We start from the raw sequence: 23,114 nt of genomic DNA on the forward strand, positions 1-23,114 counted from the left end.
TTTTCGTAATATTCAAATAAAAAAAACATATTTTACTCCCATAAAATAACAAAATACAATTTATTTTACTAGTTGATATACCAAAAAAAATATTTAGCAGATTTAGACTTGGTTAGTGCCATTAGTAATAAAAATATCAATAGATTCCCCCTAATTTTAGAATGGTATAAGCCTAGCAGAAGGTTTTCCATTTCCGGGTGGCGCTGTGGTGAGATTTGGATGCTTCGCTGAGTGTGTGGGTCTAAAAGCGAACGTGGGGACAAGTTTGTGACTTTTCACCGGAGTTTCGCCTTGTTTCCTGGTCCGTCGAACCTGCTTCAACCACCACATGTGCTGTTAAGAGTAAAGGAAATAGTATAATGGCGTCCGAAGGGACAAGGGAGCCGCCGGACAAGACAGGCGGTGGCGGGGACGCGACGAGGAAGCGCGCCCGCTCGAAACTGCGCTCGTGTTGTTTCTGGGTGTGCGCACCTGCCGCGGTGCTGCTGGCCGCCCTGGGGGCGGGGATGTACCTGGACTACCGGCGGTGGGAGCGGAGGGAGGTGGGGATGATGTCCCTGGGTCCCGAAGGCGCCTCGCTGTTTCTGGCGTACGACTCTAACGAGGACGGGTACCTCAGCATGGAGGAGTTTCAGCCCCTGGTGGACAGGGTGCTCGGGAACGAGGTAGGCGAGAGATCCTCTACCTAGGTCGCAAACTGTACTCCCTGGCCAGCTAACTCCTCTGGCATGTTATCCGTCTCTTTCGCCAATTTTCTACTTTTTCCCCAGGGATTTATGGAGCCAGGTAGAGGCTAGGCGACAGGCACCTTGTTTCTACTCTACTCTACTCTATGCTGGCCGACAGGCATGCATGTTTGCCTGCCCTCATTCTATACGATCGTGCGTTTTTGGTGAAAACATGCGATTAAGAGATCAGAGAAATTCCGCCGGACAAGTTACCATGCCGACGTCACGTCCAAGGTTGGGCTGACGGAAGTTCAGAATCAGAAGTTCTAAGTTTGGACATCTTTGGAAAAATTCACACTCAGCATGAAATTGCAAACACAGATACGTAACATGCAAAAACATACATGTACATATTAATTTGTCTCAGAAAATACCTGAGTTTTGGAAGTGGATGGATTTTGAAGCACACCTTAAGAGGATAGAAAAATCATTTGTTTTTCTTGGAACATTAGGACTTAACCCTAAAGGTTTTAAGTCCACTACTATCTTTATGCCATGGTTATTGACAGGAATATCCTTTCAATAGTGCAAAAAAGTCTTATCGATGGAAACATCCTGTCAATAGTCTTGGCCATTTCTTTAGACTTGATTTATCTTAGTTTCATTCTTCTTTGTCAAAGCTTCCAGCTCTATAAAACGTTTTATCACCAATGACTTGAGGCATGGAATATAATTCACTGCTAGCTGGACTTATCTCCATTACTAAAGCATTTAGGAGTTTGAAATGCAATTAATTAGTGGCTGATCTTGAGCAGACCCTGTAGTGATGGGCTGTGATGTTAACTGCAGTTGAAGGCCGTTTTTCACCGGTCAGAATTCCTTCTGCCTGAAGTCACCAAGTCCTGCTGTTGAGATGGAGCGATGATGGAGACCAGACCCATGGGGACTGCAAACTCCAAGCAGACGTCGTACTGCTCTGGCTTGTTTCACCTCAATAGCCTGGATATCATCCTCCATAGTTACCACTGGCTTTCCCCGTTCGCTTGTTCCACAGTAAGCAGGGGAAAAGGCAGAGCCAGTGGTTGACATTGAGGATGGTGCCCAGGCTAGCTGTGCTTAGGATTGTTCGCCCCTTTCTTAGCATCCTGTGCCAGTTCTGACAGCAGGGTCCACAATTTTTTTTTCTAATGGCCCTCAATATACACGTAGTTGAGTTTCTCTGTTTGCTGTAAAGTCCAGGGTTGCAATCCTGTCTGCAGGAAAGAGATTGATATTAAAGGACACCATTCATGAAATCAAGCCTGTCTATAATTTGGCCCAAAGAAGTTTTGTCTTCCCTGGAGTTGTCACTCTACAACTCCATCAAGCTGACAAACCAGTCACGTTGGGTCGGTTATGGATGATAGATATACAATATACAAAATTGCAGATACTGCTGCAGCATTGCCAGGAAATCTGTTGTCTTTGGCTTTGCCTGTGTGCCCAGACAAAAGGGTTTTCTGTCATCTGTTTTGCTACAGTACTACGTGTACAGGGAAGGCGGTACACAGACCATAGGGCACATATGGAAGTCATCCTCATCAAGGGCATGCTAGTTCAGAACAGAAGCATATATGGTGTGAAAATGATTGAGCTTGACACTTGTAGCTCCACAGGTGTGACTCGTCAGACAGTGGTAATTCCAAGGCACTGGCTAGGATGGGAAGTGAACCACAATTTGTCTCAAGCTAGACTGTAATGACAGTACACGTTCCCTCCATGGGACGAGCAGATGTAAGGATTCGGCTCATTCTCAGGACTTTACTCCAGTTTTTGCAACAATTAGTCCTTTTTTTTTCTAGCATTGCACTTTTTAAGGGTTCACTTCACCAGGATGAGGTATCGTACTAGGAAGAGAACTAAATATTGCTCTATTGAATAAACTACACATTGTCTGCATGTGCAAAAGGGCCAAAAAGTTATGAAAAGTTCACACATGTAACACATGCTCTGTTCATGATTTTTGAGTGGTAGATAGCTTTTGGGAGGGAGAGTTATAAGTCATGTAGGTTTGGGCCCTCTATCGGCTTTTTTTTTAACTGCAGGAGCCCATTTTGTTACATGTGTTAAATCTCTGATGTTTACAAAGCTGGGGTTCAATACAACTGCAAGCAGAATTTCCCCGGGACCTTTTTTTTAAAAAAGGGAGCTGGATTGGTAAATCTGTACTTGGTTGTGTGCAGTCAGTGGTCTGAATGTTTTGGCCTTGATCCAGACAGGCAATTTGTTTGCAAAATATTTTCTGATTAGGAAAGGAATGCTGTAAGTGTAAGATTTACAGCATTGTCGCCTTGAAGTCTGAAGTTGGGTTTGGGTCGAATGATACGTTTCAGGGCTCAAAAGTCATTTCGGGGAGTGGGTACTCTTACATATAGGCTATAATTGTAAGTAGTATAAATCAAGGTGCACAAGACAAAACAACTTAGCAAAATCTGATTACAATACAAGCCTGAATGCCTCTCTTCAGAGCTTGAATTTGAAATTCCACAACTCACTTCAAAATCTTAAACAAGCAATCCAACCAAGGTTTTGATATTTTTCTGACTGTATTCTAGTTTACAATTATAGTATCTTTACAAAGTTAGATGTACCGAAACACCTTCAGTCAAAAATTATGTGCACTACTGCCATTTTGGACTTTGCACAAAGATGCATGAAATTGTGCAGTTTTTTAATCCCTTCCGGTCCTACAGTCTGCATCAATATAGAAATGTCTGCTATACACAGTACTACATGTACATGTAGGGCACTGCCATACTAGGTACTAGTACAGTATTTACGTACGTGTATATCAGGTTAGACAAGTCAGATCTAAGATCTGGGACAGTTTGTTTTGTGCTCAGGCCAACATGTGGGGGACAGACTGTGGAGAGACGTCTATGCTGTGTGTATTTTCACTGTACCTCCTTCCACATGGATCTTACCAGGGTGCAAGACTCAAAATTCATTTTTAGAAATAGATGCACTTAGGTGCACAGAATGAATTTTGGGTGCACCACAAAATAAAGTTGAATGTCGGCAAAGCATAATTACAAAGTTTAACGCTCTTAAATCTGTAATTCTATAATAGCTAACTTCAAAATTTCAAACAAGTAATACATCAAATAGAATACAACTGTTACAAAAGGCAGTATTGCTTTTTCTGATACTCACATATCAAAAATATTCTGTATACTAGTGTACAATAGTACCTTTACCCTATAGCCTACAAAAATATCTAGGTGCACTGGTGAAAAATTAGGTGCTCAGCTCCAATATTGGATGCACACAGGTGCACATGCACCCACTATTTCTAGCCCTGCAAGGGTGTATTTGTAAATTGACGTCTATCCGTAAATTATATCAGTGTAAATCACATTTCTAAACTTTGAAATGATACAGTATTATTCTGCAGCAAATGTTTCAATTGTGGTACCTCAAGTTCAAGTAAGAAGTGTGACTGGAAAAAGGAGGAATCAAAATTCCAATCCTGCCAGACTTAAACGTTTGTTGAGTTTCGCATGTTAAATTGTTAAAGATTTTTAGCTTAAACTTTGTTTAGCTTTCAGTTTCCTCCTCCAGTCACGTTCCCTTACCCAAAGTATATAAGTTTGGATGATCCCATAGTAGAGAAACAACAGCTATTAAAGTACAGGAATTTCACTTTCACTCTGTTTGTTTCACCAGAATGATAGTCCCAGTTCGGTGGCTGTTACTTTCATGATGAAGGTACCGCCCAACAACCCTTCCCTGTATTCTGTACCTCCACAATCCTACAACAGAAACAGCAGGGTTTCTGGGGACTACTAGCAGCATATTGGGAAGCAAGTAGTACCCAGAAACCAAACCACCACTCGCATGACCCACATCAGGCATGACAGACTGCAAGATTTATCCCCAGGAGTATTAAAGGAGGCCATCACCATCTGTAGCATGTCTGTCTAGCCTGGAATCCAAACCTATTACTAGTACTGTAAATGCATTTAAATTCGCGTCTTTTTTATTTCACGCTCATTAAGGGAAAATGGAGTGTTCGCGGTGGTTTTAAATTCGCGGCAGCACTTTAGTCACATACTGCTACAGCATTGGACAAAAATGTTTGCAGTGGTTTTAAGTTCACGGTGAAATGGTTGCTGCGAAATCGTAAACATAAAGCCACCGCAACCATTTCTGCATTTACAGTACTGTACCTTGACAATCCTACTACAGAAACAGCAGACCCCAGAAACCAAACCACCACCCACACAACCCACATCACATGAAAGCTATAAGTTTATTCCCAGGAGTATTAAAGGAGGCCAGTATGTCTTAATTCCCTGCTAATGGCCAGGTTGCCGAGGGCAGATGTGTCAGCACGATAAGGGCCTCCCCATCTGTAGCCTGTCTGTCAGCTGATGGGTACAAAGATCCAATCTCCAAGCAGATACTGGGAGGGAGTACTGTAAATGCAGAAATGTTTGTGGTGGTTTTATGTTCCGTTTCACCACAAACTTAAAACTGTACTAGTACCAGTATGTTACTATACCGCTGCCGCAAACTTAAAACCACCGCAAACACTCCAACCACGCCAACTTAAATACATTTACAGTAATATTTTTTGATTCCAGGCTACTGTCTGTCAGCTGATGGCGTACAAAGATCCAATCTCCAAGCACAGGATAGGAGGGATTATTGCATTATTTAAGGACATCAGTGATAGCAGGCTTCACCCCCTTACCCCCATTGCTTTTTGGCTCTTCCAGTGCCACAGACAAAACTAATAATAGCACTGCTAATGCATGGCAATACATTTACATGTGTATTGGGAATCACAGATATATTATAAATATGCATGCACACAAGCGCGCACGCACACATGCTACACATGCACCCACACCCACAGAGAGAGAGAGAGAGAGAGAAGTCCAAATCAATTCTTCACTTCCTCTGGGTGAAGTGATAATTTGCCAGAGAAGCCAGCCTTTCTGAGAAAGTCTGTGAGCCAGTCAGACCTGTTCTGCCCGGCTTGCTTCATTCAACCTACTGCCACTACTAGTAGGCTGTAACCATTGCCACATATTTCTACTTGCTTGAAAGGAGGGGGAGCTTTATTATTTGTTTTCCTTTTAAGATACAGGTCAAATCCAACATGCACACAGGTATCATCCATGAATTCAATTGTGTGTAGAGCAGGCCGGATACGCGGAGGGGAGACATGGTTAGCTTAAGTGTACGGAGGTTGCTGTGCTTGAGCCTGCTGCAAAGTCTATGATCATGTTTTACAGAAGTGCAGGGAAATGCGCTCTGAAGTAGCCTGTTTTGACATGCTTCGTGTCAGTAACTTGGAAGCCAGCCTGTTGCTAAGGCTTAAACAGGCTGGCTCCTCAGCCCCAAGGCAGACAAAACTTTGCCTCGGCCCATACCCCAAAGGAGACCTACCCTCAGGGGCAGGCAAAATTTCTTTTGGGGCATGTTAGCCATGGAGCCAGGTTCTGGGTGTCTGTATAACTTATTATAAGCCTAGGCAAAATTTTAAAGTCTGGCTTCCAGTTTACATGTCACTGGTTACCCTGTATATTCAGAAGCTCGTCACAGTTTGCCAGTGCTGGTTCTGTGCGTCGCCGTCAGGGTTCAAGAACTCAGGAAAATGAAGGGCAGACACGCTGCTTTTGAGGTGGTGTTTGCCACACGTTTACACTAGAGTCAACTTACGTTTAGGAACAATGCTGATGATTTCTGCTCTCACTGGACTGTACGGCAGAAGCCCTGACCCAAATCTGTGCAGGGGAAGAACTAAGTACGTGTACAAGTACAGTCAAACTGGTCTGAAGTAGCTACTCAAAGCACTTGAAGAAAATAGACAAATAGCCTCAGAGTCTACAGACATGATTCTTAATGTTTGGTTTAATGGAAAAAGTATCTATGTACGGAACTGCCAGAAAGCAGCCAAATGGTCCTTATGCAGATCTAGAGGTGGTCACTAGTACAGGTTTGACTGTATGTCAATATCAATGGCTAGGTGGCCCTTATGCAGAGGTGGTCACTAGTGCAGGCTTGAATGAAGAATAAAAGCTCATTTATAGGATTTGTTGAGAAAACTGGTAGTTATTTTTTCTTGTGTTGGAGGAAAATGAAAAGTTGCCAACTTGGCATGAAGTCCACTTGCGTATGTAAGACAAGTTGATATCTGTACCAAAGGGCGGTCAGTCACCCCTCTTCTCTCCTTGGGATTTAAGAATGGCAAAAGCTAGGAAAATAATCACCTCCAGAACACCGGTCAAATCTTGCTATCTTATAAAATAAACCTTTCCAGGGCACTGTCATCACAGTCCTAGGGTTTCCACACTTCCTGCAGACTGTTTGTTTTATTGGGGAGGGTGTGAGACAAGTTCATATGCTTATATACTAGTGGGCTGAAACAGCAAACATGGCTGGCAGCAGGCTTCTTTGTACACAACCAGGTATAGTTCTCACCTTCTAACGTTTCGATGTCTATCAGACACCTTTTTCTGATAGACATCGAAACGTTAGCAGGTGAGAACTATACCTGGTTGTGTACAAAGAACCTCCTATATCCTATATTCTACCAACCTGATGAAATTATTTTCGGAAGCGGGCTTCTGTCTTGTAGGATGCCAAGGTAAAGGGTTAGGTGACAAATGGCCCGTCCGGGTAGAATGGCAGACTACCCTGTGGAATGTTGTAGGTAGTGTTTTCAAGAGGGTCTACTCTTCATTCGAGTTCAGGGCTCGAAATAGTGGCTCCATGTGCACCTGTGTGCACCAAAAATTGGAACTGTGCCACCTAATTTTTGACTGGGTGCACTGGTGCACCTAGATAGTCACCTAGATGGTTTTGTACTATATAGGGTAACGGTTGTCTCGTACACTAGCATACAGAATATGCTTGAAATGTAAGTACTAGTACCAAAAAAGAAGTATAACCTTTTGTTGTACATTAAATCTTCTTTATTTGATGTATTTCTTGGTTGAAATTTGAAATCTGGTTATAATTACCTTCGCCGAGAAGGTTATGCAGAGGGTAGCGTTTGTGTGTATGTATGTAATGTACAGCATAACTCGAGAAGGCTTGGATGGATTGTCTTGATATTTGGTAGGTGGGTAGGTCTTGATGAGACTAGAAAATGATTAGATTTTGGGTCCCCTAGCGGCTTGTTATGGTACTGCAGCGGAACTTCCTGTTTTGATATCTCGTGTTCTGGACATGCTATGGAACTGATTTTTGAGTGGTAGATAGCTCTTTGGACAGAGAGTAAGTGTTATGGGTTTGGGCCCCCTAGAACTATGTAAATGAAGACCTCATTTGCATAATTAATGAGAAAACACTATAACTCAAGATGGCCTTGATGGATGGTCATCATTTTTGGTATGTCGATAGCTTGTGTGATGCTTAGAATGATTGGCCGATAATTATGCAAATCAGATTCTAATTTGCATAATTAATGAGGCAACTTTAAAAATCTGCTTTGTGCCATGATATGACTATTCAAATTGTAACTGAGGAAGAGAGGAATGTTGAAGATGGAAAATATGCAAATGTGGGCCTAATTTGCATACTTAAATGAGAAACTACTATAATTCCATACTAGTAAATGACGGAAATTTCATGCATTTAATACTTTTTTTGTGGCATCGGGAATTTATGTGAATGTGAACATCGTTGAATCAAATTATGCTGATAAGGGCCTCATTTGCATAATTGATGATCAATATTAGCATCACCTTCTTCATACTTTGTTAAGCTCATACTTTGGACATGTCATATTTTAAGACAATCAACTGGTATGATTTATGATTGATGAGAAACACTCCTAATACGTCAGTCACAATGGTTAAAATCATTTGGCGAAGGTATGAGGTCGTGGAACTCTAGTTACAGATTGAAGTTGAGAGGCAGTAGTGTCAAACTTATGTTTTGCTGACATTCAAATTTTATGTGGTGCACCTAATTTTTTTTAGCTGGGTGCACCAGTGCATTTATTTCCGAAAAAGAATTTCGAGCCCTGGAGTTGAACATTCGGCGAAAGAAGACAAGTCTTGCGCCTGTAGTGTTATGTCCTATATGGTTTAGCCAAACACACCTGGTAACCCCTACTCTTTTTGCTTGCTTAGTGTGTTGGGTTCTCTATCATGTAGGGGTCTGATGCAACACGCAGTGCAGCCAGCGGGGTGGTGGTGCTCAAAAAAAAAGGTTTCAAAAATCCATAAGCAAAAAAAAATACAAAAACTATGCAATATCTGTGCCGTCCTATTACTCTCACCTCTCAAATAGAAGTACCCCCTGGAATAGAAGTACCCCCCGGACAAATTTTCAAAATGTAATATAAGTACCCCCTGGAATAAAAGTACCCCCCGGAAAATTTCAAAAATCGACAGTCGAGGCTAGGTAAACATACATGTACAACTGTCACTGTCAGAGGGAAATAAGATAATAAGCAGGTAGGTAACTTACATTTAGTCAATTATGCCATACCTATTAAGTATATAGATATTGAACAGAATAACTGTCCATAGCTTGTTCAAATCATGATGATCTTCCTCGCCTCTTCGTAAAATATAGTAGTAATATTGAAAAATTGGGCATAGGTTCCCCGCTATGACCCCTAACCGGGGGCCACGGTGCTTTCAAATTCAACAAGTGAAAATGTACATGATACATGCTTTTTCTACTTGGAACTTGAAGCAAGTGATCAAAGAAAATTGTTATATCATTTTATTATGACTGACAATCAGTGACATATAACAAAAATCATCAGAGTACTTAAGTTGAATGTACCTGATCATATTTTCTAAAGACATCAACCACAAAAAAAAACACAAATATGAACACAGTCCTTCCACAGAAGAAATATGTCTATAAACTTTTGCTCCATAGCGTCGAAAACAAAGTGAGACGCTCGGATTTCGAGTTCCCGCGGTAAATCCCACAATATTGAACAGAGATCGACTGTAAACGTAGCTCAACGTCACAGAAGGCACATACTAAGAAGTTACCCATTACGTGTTGACACTAAAAACCCGCGATGAACCGCCAAAATTGGGAAAATCTTACGATTATTTAAAGAAATGAACCCTCTGAAAATAAATATGGCGCTGTGTGTCTATCGTTGCCCAAAAAATATAATATTTCCATGCGTTTACGGTATCATTTTAAAGATCGGTATCCGCACTACGCAATATGCTGCTAGTTTTACTGTCGCCATGCCTGAGAGTGGCGGCCATGTTTCGCGATTTCGCGCTGTTGTTTACCGAATCATATCGGACATATTTCTGCCGTTTTAGAGATTTTGTGGCCTCAAAACACATATCACAAGGGAAGTTAAGTTATGATTGTTGTTTTAACGTGTTACATGTCTTCTGCGAACAAATAATTCTTCCGCCGCGCTGCCGATACTACGGATATAGTGGTCAGGAAATTATTATTCCCTGTGTAGGCGAGCACCCTACTCCACACGTTTTTGATCAGCGTGCTTTGGTTTACGATGTAAACAGAGACTATCAAAGTTATTTATATGAAAATTGTATTTTAAAATGTCAATGTCGCGTCTTATAATTTTTCCGGTTTACTTTGTAGCGTCATAGCGATATCGACCGATATGTTACGAGTGCCGCCAGGATACTTTTCACAAGGCCGTCAAAGCGGCGAGAAAATCAACGCCGGTAGGCCGAAAAATAGCGAATTACGAGCAAAAATACCGGGGAAATATGGGCAGAAAAACCTTAACTTACGATTTTAGAGGGATTCCTGGTTTGCAAAGCCTCAATTTTTCAAAAAATAATAAACGTACCGTCTAGAATAAGAAAGTACAGGGTGGAACTATTGGCGAAAAAAAATAAACGTACCGGTACGTTTATTTGAGAGGTGAGAGTACCTTAGGACATGCGCATTGGCATAAGACATTTTGTGAGCAAAAATGATAGAAGCAATTCAAATTCGTCTATTGATGTATAGTGCTTGTTGTTTTGGTAACATTGCATTTGACTATGTTTGAATGTTTAAATCTAATCACGGATGTTTATTCCCTCCCCAGACGAGTTACCCGGTAGATGAGGAAATCGACGCGGCGGGAGAGATGATCGTGCTGAAGACTCACTTCGAGCCATTCGTGCTCGCCTCCATGTCCAAGAACAAAAACCCTTTCGGGGTGAGTACTGTCTCTCTGTTGCACGTGAAAAAAGAACAACAAACAGTCCTGCCTTTAGTATCAGAGTTACTAACCTATGATCCAGGGATCTCCCCAGAAATATAGAGCAGGATGGGGGGAGGGTGCCGGGCACAGGATACGTGTCGCGAGGGGGGAGGTCTGGAGGGGGCGCACAACTCTCAAAAGGAGAGCGGATGTTGCCTTCTGCCTTTTTCAGACATAATGGAAGTTATTTTCTGAAACTTTAGCTTTACACCTGAAATTTCTAGTTTTGAGCATAATTACAGGCTTTGCTGGGTAAAAATTGGAAAAAATACCCTAACTTTGAAAATCAACAGGATGGAGCTGGGATGAGAACAGGATGGAGGAGCGCCACTGTACTATTCTTTAGGGAGATCCCTGTGATCGATGTGTTAAACGATTTGTCTTTTTCTAGAACTGTCGTAAAGTGGATCTCATTATCACCAACCTCTGTGTACAAAAAAACTTTGCTGTTCCTGGGGAAAATATCCTTCGTCCACTTATGACAATGAACTCGGCATCGTACTCTAGTCCAAACTGTACATACTCTAGGCTGTTATTCTACTAAGCTACGGAACCCAACACAAAGTGGACCTTGCTATATCTACACGCTACCTCGTTTCTGGGTCATACTTAATCCAGGACCTCTCCTGGTCTCCTCCTACTGTTCTACACTAGGTCTCCTATAACGTTTAACATTTCTACACAGCCCTACACACTAACAATTGCAAATTTTCTGCTTACAAATTTTTCTCTCCATTCCCACCAGTTTATGAACAGCGGTAACTTGAAGGGCCTGAGGTCCTGGACGGAGCCGGTGCGAGATTTGTCGTCCTTCGGCGCGAGCCACTTTGCCCCCTTCCTGCCCCCTCCCGCCGGCTACTCCGTTCTGGGGGCCGCTTACGAGATCATCCCCTCAAACCTCAACATGTTCTCAGGTACGTGTGTTTGTTTGTGTCTTTGTTTTAAAAACCAGTACTGTAAATGCATTTAAGTTCGCGGTATGCAGAAAATGGAGTGTTCGCCAATGGTTTTAAGTTCGCATTTGAAACAATTGCAGTGCTGGTACAGTTGTGGTCTTAACTTTGCACTTAATGTTCACCGCGAAAATCGCGAACATAAAACCACCACGAACATAAAACCACCGCAAATATTTCTGCATTTACAGTAATTTGACATCTTACTTGACCTATGTCGGGTGCCATTCTCCCTCTGTCGCCCGAACCACCATAGCTGCCCAGAAGTACCTGTCCCGCATAGCCTTCCCCATGCCGTCAGCTTGTATACTAGTGTCTCTTTTCAGCACATCTAAGCATGTTAAGGGTGGTCTTCCCGGCCTTCTTCTCCTATGTGTTGGAGACCATGTAGTACTAAGTCGGAGACTATTTCCTTGTTGTTTCTAAGGCAGTGTCCAGCAAACCTTGAACGTCTGGCACGTATCTTGTGAAAAACCAGTAACCCGTAGGCATATAAGCCTGTGTGATAATGTGTAATAACAAAAATTATTACCCGGTCTGGAACACCCCTATCAAACATTTTTGCAGCCCAGGTATGACATACTAAACATTTAAAAAGAACTACGTTGACATGTTTCTTTCTTCTTTTCACAGGAACGCTGTCGAGTAACCGGTACTTCCCTCCGAAGGTGTCCAACAAGGAGGTGATCCTCCACCGCCTGCTGGGCCTGTTCCACCCGCGACCGTTTGTCCGCATGCGCTTCGCCCCGCAGGGCGCCGTGGCAACCGTGCGGGCAGAGAACGAGCGCTGGGTGGACATCGTGTTCAGGTACCTCAACGTTTTTTTGTTTCCATAAAAAATGGATATGTATATCGATTTGTTTGTGTGTGTGTGTGTGTGTGTGTGTGTGTGTGTGTGTGTGTGTGTGTGTGTGTGTGTTTCCTGTTGGCTAGGATGTGTTTTTGTACACCGTCAAAATTCATTATTATCATCATCTATCAACGTTAATCAGGACAAGATCAGCACAGATTTGATACCATGTTAATCTGTCCTCCATCGCTCTTTTTAGTAATCTATCTAGGTCTATCCCATTGTCTGTAGTTAAAGTATTCTGCAGTGAACTTGGCCTCTTAGCTTTCACAGGAGTACAGATGAAACAAGGGTGGTTATACCGGCTATACAGATACAGAAGCTGGTGTGTTTCGCCGAATGGCAGTTATACCGGCTATACAGATACAGGAGCTGGTGTGTTACGCCGAATGGTGGTTATACCGGCTATACATATACAGAAACTAATGTGTTACGCCAAAGGGCAGGTACACTGGCTATACAGATACAGATACGATACCCATGATCCAACTTATATTGTCTAACTGGTTTTGTTTGTTCGTCAGGATCCATGCGGAGTTTCAGCTGAACGAACCACCGCAGTACCCCTTCTGGTTCACCCCCGCTCAGTTCACCGGGAACATCGTCCTCACCAGGGACGCCTCGCGCGTCAGACACTTCCATCTGTACGTGCCTACCAACAGATCACTCAATGTGGGTAAGTCACATGTTTGTTTTTTTAACCTTTATCCATACATGAAAAACTGAAATCTGCCTCAGAATAAAGAGACTTTTTGTACACAACCAAGTGTTTTATTCCACCAACGTTTCGGTGACCGTCTGTGACCTTCCTCAGGGCAATTCTGAATGGTTCACATTGCACTGCAGCATAGGTGTCGCTGTTTATACATGTAGATACGTTCCTGAACAGGGTGTCCCTGTGGTGTAGTGGTCTGCGCTTCTGTTACTAGCCACATCTGGTTCAAATTACTTGGACCAGAAGGCCCGGGTTCAAGCCCCGGGTAGGACACCTCTGGACAAGAGGCACATTGAGTCATACCAAAGACTTAATAAAGATGGTACATACTTATGAAACAGTATGGAAGTTAAACACACTCCACTGCCAGTGGACTATAGCCCCCTGCTGCAGTGATTGCACCACATTGTGGCCCAGGGGGAAAAAATGAAACGGAGATGGGCACGGCCCTATACACCTTATGGTGTGGGAGGATTTTAACTTTTCAACTAACGTTCCTGAATGTTTGGTTGTGTACAAAGAGTCACTTATTCGGTGATGATTTATTCACTGATGAAACCTGCCACTTTTCATTGAGGTTATGAGGTTAATACATTTCACTTTTTTTTCAGACATGGAGTGGCTGAACGGTCCAGGGCAGGAGAACATGGAGGTGGACATCGGGTACATCCCTCGGATGGAGCTGACCTCCGTCGCCCCGTCCACGCCCGTTCTCATCTATGAGGAGGACGGCTCCTACATGGACCAGCGAGAGGCTGAGCTCACCGAGGAATGTTCCGTTTTTGTTTATTGTTTATTTGCACATGACAAAAGGTGGCAAGGTTGTGGCACAGGTTGTTGGGTTAGAATCTAAAGGTTCTGGGTTCAAATCCCAAGCAGGCCTCAGTGTTGTTCCTTGGGAAAGCCACTTTACACCTATTTTTTTAATCATTGAAAATGCGTACCTAGCTTTGGTTAGGGACATTCTATTGGATGGGATCATGTAAAGCTAGAGGCACCGTGTTTCACAAGAGCCACATCTCGAGCACGTTAAAGAACCCACAACACTTATCCATGGAGTAGGGGTCCATTGTGGTTTGACTGATTTCCAGATAGATACTAAATCAAACATTAACATAGATAATTGAATAGCACATACGGAATCAGTCATGGAAGCCCACTCAAAGCCTCTGTTTGACTATGTCCCTCCATAATCTTACTATCCTCCATTGCGGCAATCAGTGATCTCCAAGCAGATGTTGAGGTGTGATATTTTCTGACTCCCAGGTTTCTCTTACAGCTACCCACACCAAATAGCTGTCAGAGATGCCTGGCAGTCAGTAAATATTACAATTTTCCACCCAATATCTGCTTGGAGATTGGCAATCAGGGCATCTTAATCCACTATCTTCAATTAGTGTATGTTGTTTTAAAAGAATCAATCAGTATCTCAATTACAAAACAGGAGCCGGAAATCTTCCTGGAGGAGGACTACGCAGACATCCAGTGGAACTCAGAGATCAGCATGGAGGAAGCTATGAGGAGCCTGGAGGTCAAGATGTACCCGTTTAAGACGGTAAGGAGGTTTTTGAATTCCTTTATTCTTGCAGTCTTACTTGAATTACTTTATTTTGTTTCAACCGCAAAGGTAAAACAAAGCAAAAGTCTTCTTTCCCCTCTTACTGTGAAAATAAGTCCATGTGAAATTGAATCTGGTCTAAGTGGAAAAGACTTAACAGAAATGATGTGTAACCGAGAATACTGGAAGCAGAACTTTGTATACGCTTCAACTCGCTGAGACGCCAAGTATGACCATGTATGTATGTATAAAACTGAATCAATTTGAAGTATTTTCGAAGTCAGTGCTGAAGAAGGTTGCCCATTTTCAGGATTCCTGTGTTGTAATCGCTGGTGTTATTTGAACAAATGTCGGACCATTTGGCAAGAAAACAACATTTTTCTGGACATGGCGTGCTTCACAAAGTTTGATAATATAAGAGAAGGACATTTTCTACAACTGTTTGTTGACATTACTGTCACAGGTTGGTGTTAATATGATACACCATGCGTTTCTGATGTTTCTGTAAGTATTTCCTGTGAATGTGAAGTATTTAGCCTTGGCAAGCAGGCCAGTCCTCAAGTGTCAACCATGCTGCTGGGTTTTGTTAGGCCACACAAATGAGACTTTTTGGATGACTTTAAGTAGTACTGCGATAGAAATGCATGTTTGCAGTGTCATGATTTTGCATTTAAAAGGTTGGCACAAATATTTTGAAAGAAAACCACCGTGAACATTCCAAATTTACGGTAACTTCTCACCTCATCACTCACCAGATATTGTGTAACCTTGATCGGCTGTTTTTCCATATTTGGTTAGTATCATTGGTAGATGTCATACAAAACGTTGCAGAGGCAGTCAAGGCAGTCTTAGCTGATTGTAGAAGTCTCACATAAGACACAGAATACACAAACACATGTATAAATCAAATCAGAGAATTGTTTGTTTTGTTTTTCAAATGAGAGAAATGTCCCTGTGTGTCTTCCCAGGTGCCATATTACAACTTCACCGAAGCCTTCAGCCGGGCTGAGTCGGAGAACAAACTGGTCCATTCCATTCTGCTGTGGGGGGCACTGGACGACCAGTCCTGCTGAGGTAACACAATAATCTAATCGACCACCGAAAAGTAGAATGATGCAACGACCAGGTGGTCCTCATGCAGAGGTGGTCACTAGCACAAATTTGACTGTACAATTTGTTTGTTAGTGAAAAGATGGAAAGTTATCTTGACCCAGTTTGGCTCACTGAATAGCTTTTCTTCCACTGGTCATGACGAGAGAAGACAAGATGCTATGTACAGTATTTACAGGTTCATTGTACGGTGGAAATTCACCAAACTCTTTTCGACAAGCACAATGAACAGGGGACCACAGCTTATGTCCTGTCCAACGGACTGCAACCCTTTCCAGTAGCGTCCATGTCGAATGAGCGGCAACAGCTGAGATTCGAACTCATGACCTCTTGGTCCAGAGGCAGAGTCGCTAACCACTGGACTACATACGCTACTTGTGAGCTTACAAACGTACATACAACGACCAATTGGACTAAACTTGACCTGTTGTTTCCTCCCCAGGTTCGGGGCGGACACTCCGGGAGGGCCCCCTGGAGAGTTCGCCCATCCTGAAGATGCTGGCGGATCACTTCGTCAGCACCTGGACGCTCGTCGCCGAGCTCGAGAGCATCAAGAGCAACTCCTCCGTACCCGAACACAAGAAGCTGGCCAAGTTAGCGCTGGATTCCTATGTGTAAGTTTCAGTGTGATATAACCAGCTGCTGCCGCACCATGTGCCTGTGAAGCTGGTGTGTTATGCCGAATGGCAGATACAGATTCAACTTTATGCGTTTTCCTCGATCCTTCTCAGGTTCCCAGTGGAATGGATGGTGTCGCTGCCAAACAATCAGTTAGCTATAACGTTAATCGTTGTACTTCATGTTTTGAAGTAGTTTTGTAGTGTGCTTCACCATCCCCCCGAGGGAATCCCTTCCTCCAGGAGCGGGGGAGGCATGGCCAACCTGGTCATGTCTCAACCGCCTCAGAACAGGCACAGGAAGGTGCATGACCCTTATGGACAAGTGGGGTCTAAGTCCAGATGGACAGACTGCCCCCTCCTGCCTGAGCCATGCAACAGAGAGGACCTTGAAGCCCTGACCCCAGGAGGAATTGCAGTAGCGGAATATTGGAGGGGGAGCATGTAGCAGGCAGAAGCGGTGACACGAGAAGAAGAAGAAGAAGAAGTGGAATGTTCTGACAACTTCACATGTTTTCCTTCAACCTCTCAGGTTCCCAGTGGAGATGATGGTGTCTCTGCCAAACGGGACCGTTGTGCATCACCTCAACGCCAACGACCTGCTGGACATCAGCTCCGCCGAGTCGTTTGACGTGGCAAGCAACATGCTGCAGTGAGTAGGGACATGAAGAATAGCGTTATATAGACCTTTCTCACGCGTCGGACATGATAGAATGAAAACGAGGCCCTTGTGGCAAACAAAAGACCGATCCTAACTGTCAATCACAATTAGTAGTTTAGCCAATGATTACCTGATAATTAGAGAATCGACCAATGAGGAAGTGGCTGCATGACCGTTAAATATTTGCATTTCTATGTTTTTATTTGCATTTCTACGTTTTGACGGAGGAGGGCGGGGACTATGCGATTAGTCAACAAAGCTCTAAATTGCTGCATTTTTTGTGTGCATTACATTAGTTATAATATTGATACTTGGATATCATATTTCAAAACTTAATGTGATTTAGGAGGAAAGCGAAATTTGTACATTATTTCTGCTTCTTTGCCTCATTGGCCTCGTCTTCATTCTATCATGTCTGCCGCGTGAGAAAGGTGTATAAAGAGAATTCAAACTCTACAGCTGGATACGAATTCGGAGATTTATTTCCGGAAGTTTTGAGTGACATCCATCACTCTTCTTCAGCATCACTAAAATTAACTAGCAGAACTAACCAGTACTTATTTACAATAACTAGAAAAACCGGGTTTTAGACCATGGCAAATCACACAGTCATGCATAAGAGGTATTGAAAAGTAAAACAAGATGGGAGGGTTCCTATGGTAAGACAACGCCGTAAGAACGCTATTGTCCTTTGGTTGGGGGGGGGGGGGCGGAGGCCCAGGTACCGGAGAGTTCTACGCGGAGTCCTCCCTTCCTGTTCAAGCTGGGGTTGTAGATCCTCTCGTAGATGGCCTCCCTGACTCCGCGTTCGTACCAACGTGGTTCACGATCCAAGACGTCCGTTGTCTCCAGTCTGTATGAGTGGCCCCGGTGATCTTTCATGTGATGGTAGATGGCCGATGAGTACTTGCTTGCTGTAGCCCTGCAATGTTGGTTGTAAGTTATGGGAATTACTGACACTCTTGTGTGACAAATGTGAATACACAGAGAGGCCCATAGACGTCCTGAGGAAAACCTGAGATCCAGTTGAAAATTTAGTCCGATCTATTTCCAGGTCCAGTTCTTCCGTCCCTGGATGGAAATTTGCTTGTTCAGACTGGGAAAAATTTCACTCCATCCGTCCATAAAATATGAACTTCATGACATGAAATCAATTAAATGTATTTTTGTGAGCTTAAAGTGACAAATCTAACTCATAAAGTTGCGGGCTCCCAAATAATGAGTGGGACCGAAAATATCCCTGGAGCCGATGGTCTTTTGTTGAAAGAAAGCTAATATATTCAAGTCTGTAGTATTCTTGTAATCTATGAGTTCTTTACTCCTGGCTGAATCCCCCCCTCTTTCCGTCAGGTGGATGGACCCGGCTTCCGTCACGTACAGCAAGTTCCTGAAGGAGGGGATGAGGAAGGCCGGAGTGGAGGAGTTGTAACCACCCGGCACGCCTGAAGGAGGGGATGAGGAAGGCCGGAGTGGAGGAGTAGTAACCACTCCGCATGTCACTGCAGACAGATGTCAATCAACAGCACAGACCCCGCCGGCTCTCGTGTCAAGACTGAATATCCTGACCAGGCCACACCAATCCATTTCTTTGGTTCTGGGACATCTTGAATTAAAAGTGAAATCATGATGAAAATTTTGTTGGGAGGAAAACGTAAAACTGTAAAATTGAAAACTATGTGTTAGCTTGGGATATTTGGAGTTTCTTTTAGCACAACCAGGAATCTCACCTGCTGACGTTTCGGTGTCTATCAGACACCTTCTTCAGAGCTTCTGACTGGAGTACTGCTTCTCGTCACTATAGTAGAAACGTCAGCAGGTGAGATTCCTGGTTGTGTTAAAAGAAATTCCAAATATCCTATGTTCTACCAACCTGATGAAATTACTTTCGGCCGTATGTGTTCACTCCTTTAACCTTCTCCCAGTGCTGCCAAACCCTACAATGAATATAGATTTGGTGCCAAAAGTCTACTTAAGCAGGGAGATGGTTAAATTGTGTGTGTGTCAATGCAGTGTTCTCGCCAGGCCTTTTCAGCATAAGGGCCCCCTATGCTGTGATTTGGACCCCCTATGCTGTGGTCTGGACCCCTATGCTGTGTTTCAACCAGCATAGGGGTGTTTCTTTCTGGAAAGAACCTTGTGACCCTTCATAAATCTTATAAAAAGTTCATATTTGGCTTTAGAATGAGGCTGTAACAGAGGAAAAACTTTACTTCACAAAATTTATCCCTCAAAATGCAGGAAATAGTGTCTCATTGGGTTATGAATTCAAAAATTTTCCGGGGGAACAAGCCGGACTCCCTACTCTGCGGTAATATCTTTGTAGCTTGCGCCGTACCTGATCCCTATGCTGTGAAACAATTCTGGCGAGAACACTGCAATGTATAGACTTTTCCTTCCTGTTCTCATGTTCTCAGGTTGTTTCTACAACTACCTGAGCTGCAGAGGGACCCGCGGGAGGGCTGGGACCGAGGGTGATGCGGAATACAACGTGTTGTATTTTATTTATGTCATACCTTGGTCATACCCACCCGAGAAAACATACATTTCAATGCGGAATGCGCCAGAAATTGAGGGAGTTTTGTGTCCTCGAACAAGAAACTGTAGCAACATTGATTACAATCTCCGAATCCGGTATTCGAATTTCCGACGGCCCCACAACCGGCGCGCTCGAAATGCATTCGAAATATTCTATGGAAGCCTGTGTGATACCACTACCGAACCCTATGTAATCCGGATAGTTATCACACGGTCCGGAACACCCGTATCAGGCCCAGGCATGACATAAGTAACGTTATGAATGATTCGCCAAAAATAGTTACTCAAGCAACTGAATAAAATTTTGAAACAGACGTTTCAAACAGCATCCGCTGTCTTTCGTCAGTGACTAAAGATAGGACTGGGAAACCAGGTTTTATACCAAAAATGGACGAGAGCGGATGCTGTCTGAAACGTCTGTTTCAAAATTTTATACAGTTGCTTGTGTAACTATTTGTGGCGTATCTTACTACCAGGATGTCTTTTAAACCTTCTACAGCATTATGTATGAATGATTTATGAACTCTTATCTCTGGTTTTTAAGTCGCAAGCCAAACATGTCGTGCTACTCTCTGCTGTGCAGGAGTGCGTCTTCGATGATGTCGTCTTTCCGAATCTGTGTACTTCTCAGAATTTGAGACATCTGCCAAGGATGTACATGTATGTGCTGAACTGAAGACATAGCAGTAAAATGTCAAAGGACACCTGAGAGACATTGCTTTTATTTGGTATTACTTATGCAGTATGTTGTGTCCTTCGTGATACTTGCCAATGTTGATCGTTCGTTGTTTGTTTTCCAACATTCTATGAATATTTTCTGCCAGCTGTGCCTTTTCTAAAGCCTTGCATGAGCCTTGCAGTACCAGGTACATTCACTAGAGGGCCCTGTTGATGTGTGCCTGGCGTGTTTAGGCCTGTGCAGTACATTGTGCATGTAGGCATGTAGGCATGTGAACTATGACCCTGTACATTGTTGGCCACCAGTTACGTCTCAGATGATGGCCCTGCCGTAAAGTGTTGCCAGCACTGGGCAGAGTCGGATGGATGGAGATGGACTGGGGTCTACTGTACGGGTCTCTCTTTGTTCTTAACATGCAGTAATGTAATATCTACTGCTATTTCATTTGTGAATTCTACAACTTGTATGCTATTTGCAAGGATATTTGAAATACAGTCAGTTATCATTTTTATCCTTAAGACAAGTCAAGGTCAATTTTGCAAGGCTCTTTTCATGTCTTGACTTGAGTCATGTCTTGGAAGACCTTAAAAATTCATCTCAGTTTTGTCATTCAAGCTTTTTGCTTTGTTGCTATGCATGCATTTGTTTAGTTTTATCACCCCATCATCATTTGTAACATGCCATTGAGGAAGGTTTTGGTGCCATTTTGGAGAAGTGCTAGTGCTAGATACAAAAATACATAAAGGAAGAGACAAACAAGACTTGAAAACTTCTAATAGTTTTAAGAATCAGAAGTGAGCTGCATTAATAGGTAACCAAGATAACAATATAGGAAATCTTGACCAATGATGTATTTTTTACCTTTTGTATATAATGCTTCTAGATAGAGTAACTAGTTACTTGAATAGAACAAATAGCTTATATATACAATGTGATGTATTACTTGCTTGATATTTTCTTTAACCGTAAATGGGAGATTTTGTAATGTTTTTTTAAGATACTGGTAGGTAAGGTTTGATACTTTGCTTGATGTAGATAGAGTGCAGGTTTGGTGAAAAGACAGCACCCAAGGATCCAGCTGACTTGTTAACGTTTGGGCTGTTGTGTGAAAATAAGGCAAAATAAAACAGCAGTTGAATAACAACCCATCCTGTAGAAACAAATAACATAGTACCCTCTGCTATTCAAACTTGCCAGAGATCACCTGATTCCATACTGCACACTGTTATATTTTGCCCCTATAGTTTTAATGTTGATATTTATGGTTGGATGCCTTATAAAAACTGTTTAGTAGGGAAAAATATTTTAATATTCCATCCCAATGTCTGCTTTTTAGATCAGAATAACCCCACCTGTATTAAGGCAGTTATGTCCTAATATATGGTTAGAAAATGTGTCGTTCAGAGCAAGGAGATAAGATAGTGTTTAATATGCATCTTCCATCCATGGGTTATTAGTCCTGTTGCTAGAAGGAAATGAATCATGGTATTGCCGTAAAATTTTGAATCTCAAGGCATTGTCAAAAAAACTACTCTCTTCTCTGGAAATGCTGTGAAAAACATTGATATGAATTGTGCCTTATGTTTGCTGATATGAGTTGAAACGAGTGTGTGTAATCATTTTATAGATTTTGGTTCATCGTGCAGTAACAGATGCACATACATTCATACAGAAACGGAAAGAAACTTTTGCAAAAATAAGTGACTTCGGCCATTGACCCTGTAGTGGATACAATCATGGTAACGTTACAACAAGGCCAGGTGCTGTTACAGGTGGTTTATTTTCAGAGATTGAGGCTGGTGTGACAAATGATGATCATGTAAATAAAATTGAATTCGAAGCAATGAAACGTCTTGTATGTTCACTAAGCTTGCTCAATGTAACTTCACTGTAGTTCACAAACGGTTTGTTGCACTTTGTGTTGTCTTAATGTTTGACAATAAACAATATGAACGCAGGGTATTGAAAGTGATACCACCAAAAATGAAATGAAATAGAACAAAGGCTAGGGCCTCACTTTTTCTGGCGTCCAGATACTAGGAAATGTATTTGGGGTGGAAAAACTTGAGCCGTTCATTTTATGAACTTTCCAAAACACCGGCTGAAAGTTGCAACATTTTTCCTAGGGCCAGTGCTCTGTCATGGAAACATGAGTAGCATAGACTTTTCAAATCTAAACAGAAATTATGCACCTAGTTGTGCTCAGCGGTGTCATGTTACATCTTTTGGGTCCAGTGTACTGCACAGCCAGGCGAGCTGTTCCCAACTGGAAGTTCAAGGGTCAATGGTTGTGACATTTTCTCATCTCAAGCGCTTTTAAATGCCGGAGTCGAATGCTGTTTTTTCTAATCTCCAAGCAGATCTAATGGTTGCAAAGACCGTATCCAACTGGCAAAAGGAGTCTTTATTGCGACCGATTGCAATAAAAACTTCTTCTGCCAGTTGGATACGGTCTATATGCAACCGTTGGATCTGGAGATTAGTTTTTTTTCCACAAACGGCAACTGATCGAAACGAAAACAAAGCCAAAACAGGCCGCGGGATCGCTTTCTTTGCTGGAA

General features: G+C 42.7%; 1 protein-coding gene across 1 annotated transcript; it reads left to right on the top strand.

Moving 5' to 3' along the window:
* The first annotated feature begins 359 nt into the window (after nucleotides 1–359).
* On the top strand, nucleotides 360–22,515 carry LOC136432066 (selenoprotein N-like). The gene is made up of 12 exons (XM_066423083.1): nucleotides 360–665; nucleotides 10,717–10,830; nucleotides 11,621–11,789; nucleotides 12,462–12,636; nucleotides 13,203–13,354; nucleotides 14,005–14,160; nucleotides 14,836–14,948; nucleotides 15,920–16,025; nucleotides 16,504–16,675; nucleotides 17,211–17,330; nucleotides 18,690–18,726; nucleotides 18,782–22,515. The coding sequence occupies exons 1-12, from the start codon at nucleotides 360–362 to the stop codon at nucleotides 18,818–18,820; spliced, it is 1,659 nt and encodes a 552-aa protein (XP_066279180.1). The 3' UTR covers nucleotides 18,821–22,515.
* Nucleotides 22,516–23,114: the final 599 nt, after the last annotated feature.

The sequence above is a fragment of the Branchiostoma lanceolatum genome, chromosome 4, assembly GCF_035083965.1.
Source record: "Branchiostoma lanceolatum isolate klBraLanc5 chromosome 4, klBraLanc5.hap2, whole genome shotgun sequence".
Classification (NCBI taxonomy): domain Eukaryota; kingdom Metazoa; phylum Chordata; class Leptocardii; order Amphioxiformes; family Branchiostomatidae; genus Branchiostoma; species Branchiostoma lanceolatum.